This window comes from Leptinotarsa decemlineata, unplaced genomic scaffold, assembly GCF_025532065.1.
Source record: "Leptinotarsa decemlineata unplaced genomic scaffold, Ldec_3_MD MMD2_tig00000026_RagTag_RagTag, whole genome shotgun sequence".
Classification (NCBI taxonomy): domain Eukaryota; kingdom Metazoa; phylum Arthropoda; class Insecta; order Coleoptera; family Chrysomelidae; genus Leptinotarsa; species Leptinotarsa decemlineata.
The window spans coordinates 4,356,340-4,368,540 of NW_027412539.1; the positions used below are offsets into that span (position 1 = coordinate 4,356,340).

Consider the following 12,201-nt stretch of genomic DNA (forward strand, 5'->3'; position numbering starts at 1 on the left):
TCTACACAAGCACTCTGGTCCTAATAAATGAAGTAAATATACAATGCCGTTTATGGGACAAAACCCCGTGTTTTTTCTTACGGTGCCTAATTTTGCAAAATGTCAGACCTCCAATCGGAACCTTGTGGAACACCCAAGTGAAGGGGCGAAGCTTCCTTAGGGCTTTACCCCTGAGACCCCTTGTTAGTCACGTGATCCCAGTGTTTTTTCTCTGTTGATGAATTCTACTTTCATTTTCTTTCAATTTGACCTGCTGCACGTGACGATGCGACTTTTATTTTTGAAAATACGGCTTAGTGCCCTCTTGGCATCATCTTTGTTTTTTCTTTGTTATAAATTTCACGGAATCCCGACTTCATGCTCTCTGAATCCACCAATGTGCCAAAGAAGCGCAAGAAGTCCAAGTGAAGCGCGCTTTATACATGACGTCAATTTGTATCATAAATTAGGTTAGGTGTTCCACAAAGATCCGCTTCGAAGTCTGAAATTTTGCAAAATGAAGCTTTATAAGAAAAAGCATGGGATTTCGTCCAAGAAACGACATTGTATATTCACTGAATGATTCAAAACAAACGTAGCTTGGAAGTTGTCACAAGACATGCTTTCTTTTCAAGAATATGCTGCAGAATGCTCCAAATAGTAGCTTAATTCTTGGTTAAATTCACCCAAGCATTTTTGAACCAATGAACAGGCTAGAGTCAATTAACTGCCTCAGTGGAGAAAACTTTTAGTATCACTCTTACTCATGTATGAAGGCACATATGTCAAATTCTACAAATGTTTTTTAGCCTTGAGATATTAAAAAGGGGCAGTGACGTCATACAAACGTTACATCTTCTGCAGTTTTTATTATTTCAATTTGATTAAAGAATATGAAAGATATCCTGCGATAGCTGGAAAAGTATATTATAATGGTCAATAATGTATTATTCTTCATATATGTATTCAAAATGTCATTGTAATGTATTCTAAGTTCAATTAGTATAGGTATATTCGTATACAATTTCTTCGTCACTATTCGTCTCGAACACTATTCGGGTGATTCTGTATACATTGATTGAAAATGCTAACTTTACAGTTCACCCTACTTTATCACGAACGAACCAGCTGTTGAGGTCAATTGATGAAGTTTTGTGGTGAACAGGAACATTCAGTATTAGGCTAACCTAGATATTTCTACATACCATCGAAATTTTATAAGGAATTGTTTCATATAGTATCATGCAGTTGAAGTATAAGAACGAATCAAATATTCAATTTCAAATCAATTCAATTTCAATTCAATTTCAACTCAAATTCAATTTCAATTCAATTTCAAATCAAATCAATCTCAATTCAATTCAATTTTTTTTATTGAATTTTTTCATTTAATATATAATATACCACCACTATTTTGGTTTCAAATCCTCAACGGATATGAAGGAGTTGAAGATTATTCCACGGTATTGAATCACAGGGTTACCAAAAGACTAAATTTATACATAAACCATGTGACTAGGGAGATTATATAACCCTGGGCCCAAAACACACATGGCATCTTTGTCCTATAGTTTTATTCATTTTAGGAACATTTAATGTATGTTGGTGAATGGATGTCTTATGTAGTGAATGTTATATTTAAAAATTGCCCAGGACAATAAATAATTTGAAAAGGATGCTACGCGCATTTCGCTATAAGGTTGGAGGAATCAAAATAGGATTTGAGCGAACCTCGATGCTCTTAACCCCCATCCACCAACCCCTGTTCAAAAGTGTGAGTTCCAACGTCTCATCCGTGAAATATAATTGAAAAACCATCTCCAATATTATCTCTAATATCATCTAATATGAATCTCCGGGAATTCGATTTTCACCCCTATCGTCCAACCCTTGTTATGAATCACACGTTAAAAGGTTAGACCGCATTGATCCTTAGCTCTCGCATGGGTTTTGACTTCTGAAAGTTGTCGTTCGTAGGGGGCGAACGCTGGTCAACAGAAAAACAGATTTTGACAGATTTATTGATATCGTTTTCACTTCTGCAAAATATTTTCTTTTAAAACTGACACACTGTATTTTTGTATTTTATTCTCCTTGTTTTTGTAGTAAGTAAAAGAGTTCATGAATTCCGCTATTAAAAAAGAATGAACAATAATGATATTAAACTGGAATGTACATTGTCATCGGTATCAAAAGTTCTTAACGATATTGTTTGTAAATTAATTGAACAATGCCATTTTAGGTTCGGAATGTGGGTTACCAAAGTACTCAAAGGCAGTGTCGTCACATAATTCATATTTTTGATATCGTGCTGTACATTTTCAGTGAAACACATTTATAGTTAAGTGAAAATTTAATGAGTAACGCAACGTTTTTGTGTGGAGGAGATAACAACCATTAGAACAAACAATCAAGTTGAAGCAATCGCGAAGGCGGTTCACAGTGAGATTAATTGAAAAGAATTTTGGTGCACTATCCGTGGCCTAGCACTATCCTTGGGGCAGGGGGCAAATCTGGTCAATACAGTGGATGGGGCATTATAAAGGTGTTGTTTTCGGCCAAAAAATCACAAACAAGAAATGACGAGTCAGCAGGTGCATTATCTGATGCAGAAGCTATGAATTGTCTTTTCACATTACTGGACGTATTCTTCTGAACTCGGTTCTGCAAATTGCTTATGAGTAAGGATGGGATTGGAAGCAAAACAATTTTCAGAATATACAATAAAATACATATCAAATACATATACAATCATTACAATAAAAAACATATATATATATATATATATATATATATATATATATATATATATATATATATATATATATATCTCATTGAAATGCACTGCAGGGGTGCATGATATAAAGGCATTATTTTTGACAGAATCCCTTACGAATTCACAATTGCAATTGCGGTATATACGTAAAATATTGGTGAGTTATATAAAAGATTAATATAGTATGTTAAAAAAAAGATTATTATAATGAAATACGCTTGTTGTTGAAAAATAAGGTGAATTTTAATTTTTCTCAAAATATATTTATTAATCCCTCAATTTCTGTTTTGTTTCCTCCGGAGTAGTCCACCTCATTTATGATACAACCCTCTAAGCAATTTGATACGCACTTTTTGGTATGTCCTTGAGCTTTCTCAGCGATTCGCTCTTCACCTCCTCAATCGTCGTAAATTACAGTCGCAGGGAGCCAAATCTGGTGAATACGGTGGCTGAGGCATGATCACGGTTTGTTTTTGGCGAAAAAATTACAAGCAATGACGCGTGAGCAGGTCATTATCGTAATTCAAAAGCCATGCATTGTTCGAGAAAAGCATTCCAATATAAAAAATGACAAACCCGAACAGTTCACGTACTAAGAATATATTCATAGTAAGAAACTTACATGCTATCCTAAATTCATACAGTCACATCACCATCATCATCAAATATATACAAGTCAAAAATCAGGCAAGAACAACAGCTCTGATGAGAAAAATTGAACTAAACGTTATTTCGGAAAGTTGTTTAAAATTAAATAGATACAATACTCAAATACCAAATCTCAATTTAAGTATTTGAGCATAACTTGTATTGTTCTGAATAAAAGACTATTTTTAATGATTTCATTACTGTTGTAAATCATGCCTTAAAGAAAATAACGCCGGTTGCCACTGGTAGCTATAAACCAATCGTTACGTAGCTAATAGCACGCGAAAGTACGATGTTCCGTGCCGCTCTAGAAGCAGCGAGAATAATGCTGCCGATTTCGACGGAACTTCGGCTCAACAAACGTTCTTGTGGACTGGCTCAACATGTTATCTCTTCAGATCATGTTATGGATTATGGAAATACAACTGCATTCGATTACGATATAGCCTCGAGCATATCGACACAGTCAAGTGGAAGTTACAGTACGGTACGCAAAGTGATCTAGTAAGGTCATAGACATTCAAATAATAGTTGAAGTTTTAGTTGAAGTGTTTGTTGTAGTTAAAGTTTAGTTTGATTATTTAGTGCAGTCAATTATTGGTCAACCCACGAGAAAAATGTAACAATATTTTTGGGCCTATTCTAGAGCTGTTTGACTTGTAGCTATAAACTATGAGTGCATATACAATACGAGTAGTTATCAAACATGTATCTATTAACTATTGACGGCATTCAAATTTTGATGAATGTGCAATGAATAAAAACAGTTCTGTCTGTCCACTCAAGTGGACCACACTGTATTTGGATTCTCTCCCATTCTTTTCCAGACTGTAATTGTAGTGTCTTTCTAATAAACAGACATAGGTTTTTCCTGATGAAACTTCGCAACTCTGTCAGACCTTCTCTTAGCAATTAATCGCCACGTTCAAATGTGTGCAAATTAGAAGGCGGCCTCTTCAATCATCGACCCTACGTTTACGGACCCCTCGAAGGGGAATGAATGTATTCTTGGTAAATACCTAAACGTTATACAGAGTGACCTTTTTTAGGACCTTACATTTGAGTTCTACACTGAGAGGGTTTTTCATATTCGAATATCGGAATTTCCATATTTCTTCATATACTGAAAAGATTACTCAAAATATATTACATCAATAGCCTTTTAAAAGTTTCGTTAAAAAAATTACTGTATCATACAAGAGAAGCGATTTGTAAGATTCCCACATTTTTTTTATCAAGATAAAGTAGTAGAAAGCCAAAAACTTTCTTTGTAAAAAATTATTCTAATAGTTTTTTGTGTTGTTAAGATATAAGAGTATGAGAGAATAAGTTGCCCCAAAATAAAGTAAATAGTAGATTCATTTTCAAATCATATATATAAAAATGGATGTTTGTTGGTTGGTTGGTTGGTTGGTAAGTGATAAACTTCTACATCGCTCAACCGATCGTGATGAAACTTGACATGTTATAAGTAAATTTTCATAGAGAAGGTTTTTAGGCTATCAATTTTTCTGTAACTCGCCACTAGATGGCGCTGTAGAACAATTCTTTGAAAGGACTGTTCTATAACGCTGCGCACGCCTAAGTTCGTTGATTCGGATTCTGTCAAAACATTGGAACAGCAGCGATACAGCAACATAGTACTAGTATATTATGAAAAGAATTTTGCGAACATGATTCTGAATAACGTGAACGTGAACGAGTAACGTGAATTAGTTGAACAGCATGGGGAATGAATTTCATAAGTTCGGACGTTCATTGTCTGATATTATATAAAATGATTTGAAATCCCTGAAAGAACTGCTAAAGGATTAAAAATGAATAACTGAAAATATTAATTGTATTAAGCAAAAAAACCTAAAATGAAAATGAAATACAAGTAAAAATAGAACAATTGAACAATAAAATATAAATAAATATTTAAGAGATTCCAAGCCAAGTTACTTCACGACGTTTCGATTGTTAGTATCCACAATCGTCTTCGTGTGATGAGTGGGTGCAGTCATCACCCAAAAGCATACATAACAAATAATAAATTGGATATAGACGAAGTTGCCTACGAAGCAAAACAACTGGAAGATTTGGAATATATTGAACAGAACTTTAAAGTAACAAAAAAAGCAAATAGTGCCCCTTCAACCCGAACCCCACGGAAGGAACATACTTTTGCGGAACCCGATGAAATAGAGCGAAACCAATTTGATTTTAAAGTAACCTCTGAAGTCAAGGTAATTGGGAATGCTGCAGATTGTGAAATAAATAAAACTTATCATAACCTTTTCATAATTTCTAATATTTCCACTATTACTTTATTGTACATGTGGTTTTATACATACAATACCCCGTACAATACAACACCCAACTTCAAATTGTTAATTGTTGGTTGAAAATATTCAATATGGATCCATATATCCAAGATTTTGATGAACAGAATCTTGTAACTAAAATAGTGGACGATTATATAGTAGAGTAGAGTACTTTATTTGACCATTTTACATACAGTTGTACATTTATGGCAAGTCACAAATACAGAAATCCTTGATCAGAGATAAAATTCATCTACTATGAAATATAAGGAATGCGATCACTTCAGACTATTTCACACTAATATACAGAGTGTCGCGAAGAACATGAATGAACTGAAAATTGTTTTGAAAAACTTTGAGAATGAATGAATGAACTTTGCATGATATATATTAAAAATCATTTAACCTACTCCACGGGCATAAAACAGTTAAATAACATCTAAAGTATTGTATTGAAGACCTTTCTACATAATATATCACATAATATTACAGCAATATACAGATCCCCATCGACATGTCCGTATGAATACAACAACTCTCTTAATAACTTTCTGGAACAAAAAGTCGATAAAAAAGAAGATGTAAATATAATCGTGGGAGACATCAACATCAATATTTTAGATAACAATGATTACTGTATTGAATATCTTGAACTCGTATATCAGCAATAAGAGAATATACCAGAAACTTCAAAATATGTATTGACCACATATTTATCAACAACAAACTAGAAAATTCCACTGTAGTCCCTGTAATCATACATTCATCCATCACGGATCATTTGCCAATTATACTACAGATAAAAAATTCACAACCTAAATATCAAAGCTCGAGCATCCATAGTAAATATACCTACATACTTCCTTAACAAAAAGAAATTTTGTGAACAACTTGAAATATAATCTTGGGACGATATTTATAAAGAGAAAAATATTAATGAAATGGTTACCATATTCACTAAACAAAAAAATTGAGAAAAGCACAAAAAAGTGATAAAATAGACGTTCAAAAATGAAAAGGAAGGAAGTGGATTAATAAAATCGATCAACACTAAAAACATGCTGCTCAAAAAACTGCGTGTCAATTCGAACAATGGACCCTTACAAACCCAATATAAAAAATTTAGAAACTAAATGAGACAATCAAAAATGCAAAAATAAATGTTTACAAAAATCAAATAAAAAAATTGAAAAATACCCCCAACAAACTTTGGCAGGCTCTAAAAATTATTGATAAACCTAATTCTAAAGATACTTTCATGCAAATCGAAACAGAAGACAAAATTATGCTGACAAGCAAACAAGAGATGGCAGAATATTTTGTTGATCACTACACAGAAATTGGCAAAAAATTAGCTACTTAAATAGAAAATAAAAAATATACTAGAAGTTATAGAAAACGCACTTTAGTTGACTAGTTCTATTTAGATGAAAATTAACGAAAGAGAAATACGGGAAATGATACTCAAGTTAAAAACCAGAAAGTATCCTGGTATTGATAGAGGAAAATCTGAGACATCAATAGAATTTATCGATTATCTAACTGAAACCATTTTATTCATATGTGATCTTTGCAGTTAGGTATATTCCCGGATATTTTTAAACATTCCATCATAAAACCCATATATGAAACGGCCCATATCACTCATCAGTAATATGGCAAAATTATTTGAAAAGTTGTTGAAAATCAGAATGGACAAATTCTTGACGAAATGCCAAATAAATGTCAGATTAGTGAAAAGGCTGGGGGATCCGAACTCCCAATGAAATATTTTTTCATTTTCATTCACTCCAAAAAAAAATAAAACAATAGTATTTGTTTTGTTTATACCATCAGTTAACTGAACCCAACGTGCATACGTTACCAAGCAATGTACTTTTGAAAATTGTAGCGACATTATCTCATTATCATTGCCCTCGGACTGATGATACTAATGAATATAATTATTCCCCACAGTTCTGTATTATTTAGAATACCCTGTACGACAACGTTGTGTAATTCGCTGAATTATCAGATAACCGCATGCTGAATCATAAAACGTTGAATAGTCTCAAATTCATTGCAATGCTCAACTTACAAAGAAACCATGAACTTCCACTCGATAGGTGTAACAGTAAACAATGTGGTGGTGAAACTAACCAACGGTTCCTTTTTATCATAAAAGACCTAATGTAGTGACTAACCCCTAGTGCTTGTGACTTGTGTAACCTTCCCCGTAGACTAAAGTATTGTTAAATTGGGATCATGTTTTACGTAATACGTCGTCGAGGACCCCGCATCGGGGCTGCACCCCTTCGAATAGGGGTCTTGCCGGATAATTTCCGGAGAAGATTGTTAATAGGTATGTAATAGAGGTAGAGTTAGAGATGATAGTTTTTGTGTTATTTTCGACTGTAGTTTCTAGCCATGGTTTGCTCTGCTTTGTGTTGTCTAATTTCGGTGTGTTGTCTGCAAATATTCATACTGGGTTTAACACTAGCGTACAATTGAATTTATGTTTTGAAGTTTCTGAAATAATAGAATAGATAGATCTTTATTGTCTGAAATATAATACATTTTGTCGACAAAAGGTGTCATGTTTATAAATACATAAAATGTTAAAAATATATAAAATGTTGTTTTTTTAAAGACTATATACTTAGTATTCACAAAAATACAGTCAAGATTGAAAATAATAACCAAAGAAAAACAAAAAAAAGTTTCAATAAAACAACACAATTCAAAAATTACTTGACATAAATCGTAATATACCGAAAGACTAGAATTTGAATGCAAAAAACTCTTCCTAACTGTAGAAGCTGTAGATTTCAGACTGCCTGGTCAAAGATGATGTGGGCAGTGGAAGGGCAAGTTTTTTATCGCTACGTGTAGACCTTTCTGTATGCCTTTAAAATTTTTCTCTATGTCTGTGAAGTCTCTAGAATGAATATTTCAAATATAGTTAATATTTTATTTCTGCAGAACAGTGGCCTACACGAGTCACGCTTTTTCAATTTGAATATTATTCTCAAAGCTCTTTTTTGGATAATGAATATACTCTGCATCAAAATCTGGCTACCTGAACCCCAGAAAGGAATTCCATACCGGAGATGACTCTCCATAAATGAATAGTATGCATTTATTGCTGCTGAGAATCAGAGTTCACGAGATATGACATTTAGGGCAAAGCAACCAGAAGATAATTTCCTTTTTTAAATCAGTATCTGCGTTTCAAATTTTAAATGACTGTCAATGAATATACCAAGAAATTTAGTTACAGGCTTACTTTCAATCATGTGTTCACCTAATATTACTTATTCTAAGTCCCACTTGAATGTTATCAGATTTGTTTTAGAAACATTCAGCGATAGCATATTCGATTCACACGGTTTTTTAAATTTTTTTTTAATCTGAATGGATAGAGCGAGTCAAAATAAAAGGATCTTTATTATGCCAAAGTACCGTAGTGTCATCCGCAAACTAGACAAATGTATATTCAACGAAAGTCATTTTTTGTGGATGAAAAAATCAGTTTTTTATGAAGTATTAAGTTCTCCATTATAATTTTTATATTTTTCAGATTGTGGAAGGTAACAATTACCCAAAAAAGGTCGATAAAAAACAAATGTATGTTCTGAAGTAATCTTGATTCTGTTTTGTATTATAAACAGATATTGAATAACATCTACTAAAGACTCGTTGAAGTTTTCAAGTTGAAAATAAGCATTTCTCCATGAGAAATGTCCAACCCGTGACCTGAAGAACAATGCCGAATTAATTGTAGACTCAATTCACTCAAAAAATAAAATGTGAAACATTGATTTCAACTACTCTCATTCGAAAAAATCACATATAGAATAAGCAAGTAAATAATTTATATATGAAGTTGTCAATGAACAAAGTAATACTGTGGTAATACTAAGTAAATAAGTATATACTCAATTTTCAAATGGATGCTTAGACTAGTGATTTCGAGAAAAAATGAAATGCACGTTTTTCATCTAGTTCTTTATTTACAAATTCATTTGTAAATTGTTATATCAGAAAACTAGTTTTTGTTAATCACAGAATCATTTGATATTTTCCTAAACTTTTGGAAATATAATGTAAAAATAAATTGTTTCATGAATTTAAAGAGTGATTTATTTGACATGTTTAATCGCAAGGAACTATATTGTGTGAACCCTGTATGATATTGATTTTGCTTGGTTTTCTTCATTTATTTTCATTAACCATTTTTTAAATTTTCAGTTAATAGGGTGTTTTTCATTTTGTTAGAATTTGAGGTTCAATTATTATTTGATTTGAAATTTGTTTCTTTCGCTTTTGAAGTTTTCAATCAATATAGGTTATTTCTATGATAACTTCATAATATACTGAAAAGGTATAAAAAATATCTGTGTAAATTGCAAAAAAAATGTGTACAATTTCAAAATTACACCATCCCAGAAAAATCTTTTTTTTTCTTAAAATTACACAGGTTTTCGAAAAAATAATTGATCTGAGACAAAGTAGAAACATCATCTCTTGAAGTGATGAGGTAGATATTGTAGATGAATTTATAAAAATGAAGAGAACAGAATAAACAATTTGAATTCGATCAGAATTTAGTTATTCCCTAGATTTGTAATATAAATAAATTACATAAATATATAAATAAAACATAAATAAATAACGTTTGTTTGGATTACAAACTGAATAGCAAGAACTGTTTTTTGTTGTTTCAAAGCTCATATAAAAGTTATTTTTCCGAAACTATTTTTTATCCAGTTTGTGTCTAAAAGATACCTCTCTGCATGATGTACACATCTTTGTAAAGATTTCATTTCAAGAATAATTGATTTCCCTTTGGCGGGGGGGAGTTTCCCACATTTTTTTATACAAAGAATGAGAAGTATATACTCAAAACCTTTTTTTTCAAAAAACTACTCCTAGATATATACTCTTTCAATTTAGTTGTGATATGTTTTCAGTAAGTAAGTTGTTAGTTAAGCTTTGAATAATCTCTTTTGAAATTTTCACGTAATCATATAATTAACGACAGATTTTATAAAATTTTTATTTATTTGTCTGTGCTTAGTGCTGCAACTTTATCATACAGAGTGGTCCAACGAAAAGTATGCACCTTGCCTTTCTCCTTTTTTTGTAACTTAACGCAAAAATGCTTGGACAGGTCAATTTTGCTTTTGAGGGGGACACATTTTAGATGTATTTTTCTACCTGTGCCTTCAACCCCCTAGCGAGGGGGAGTAACAACCCTAAAATTTTAAATGGAAAGTGGGGTCGAGTGATATATCATTTGAAAGGGCACAAAATGATCTTTCCAATGATACCTAATTTGTTGTATTTCACTCAAACATGTAGGTATTATGAAGAAAAACAACTACAACCCAGTACTTTGAAATGTGTAATTGACTTAGTAGAATCCTACTTCACCAAGTGCTGAAAATGTGACCCATTTGCTTCCATACAATAATACAGATTTTGTTCAAATATATTCCTAACATTCTGTAGCATATCAGGTGTTATACTTCTGCACTCTGCTGTAATTCGTTGGCAAGATCTTCTATGGACTCGGGCTGCGTAGCAAAACATTTATTTTTCAAGTTTCCACAAAGGAAAAAGTCTAAAGGCGACAAATCAGGTGACCTGGCAGGCCATTCGATGGGGCCTCTCCTTCCAATCCACTGTCCAGGAAACCGGTCATCTTAAAACTCTCTTACCGGAGCAACATAGTGGGGAGGTGCTCCATCTTGCTAGAAATGAAGCCGATCATCATTATGATTTTGGTCATTTTCAATTATTTCTGTTATGAGAGGATCAATTGTATCTTCAAGCGTGTTCAGGTAGACCTCACCAGTTAAATTCCCAGGAATAAAAAGTTGCCCTACGATATGACTACCTAATATGCCACACCAGACATTGATTTTTTGAGGGTACTGGGTATGGACTTCTCGAAATAAGTGTGGGTTACTGTTATCCCAGTAACGGCATTTATGCCTATTCATAGCTCCATTCAAAAAAAATGTACTCTCATCGGAAAAGCAAGATGAGTGCGGATCATCAATTAGTAGCTGGCTCAGTTGTTCACAAAATTGCAGCATTCTATCAGGATCATCTTCATTGAGTTCCTGTACTAATTTAATTTTGTACGGATGAAATTTATAGGCTATTAATATCCGTATTATGGACGAACGGGAGACACCTGAGGCTGCAGCAAGCTGACGGGTACTTTGAGTATGATCCAATTCAACATGTCCTAATACAGCGACTTCCACTGCTTCATTTCTGATCGGTTTTCGTGGCTGGTGTTTCACATTACAGACAGATCCGGTATCGACAAACTTTTGGACTAACTTGGCAACGTACGAATCATTCACATTTTTCCCGGGATGACTGTTATTAAAGAGGCGAGCAGTAAGTCTAGCACAACTATTATGTTGATAATAAAGTTTAACAATTTCAACTCGTTCAGGGATGGAATAAACCATTTTTATAGTAAAGTTGAAATAA

At 32.9% G+C, this 12,201-nt stretch overlaps 1 protein-coding gene across 6 annotated transcripts in view; it reads left to right on the forward strand.

Moving 5' to 3' along the window:
* LOC111507980 (uncharacterized) overlaps positions 1 to 12,201 on the forward strand; it is a 243,898-nt gene that overhangs the window by 130,800 nt on the left and 100,897 nt on the right. Inside the window, exon 2 of one of the 6 annotated variants that reach the window (XM_023163391.2) lies at positions 7,815 to 8,050. The exons of the other annotated variants lie outside the window; for them this stretch is intronic. Within the exon in view, the coding sequence (XP_023019159.2) occupies positions 7,954 to 8,050 (97 nt within the window). The 5' untranslated portion in view covers positions 7,815 to 7,953. The remainder of the gene's footprint in view (positions 1 to 7,814; positions 8,051 to 12,201) is intronic. 6 annotated transcript variants of the gene reach the window in all.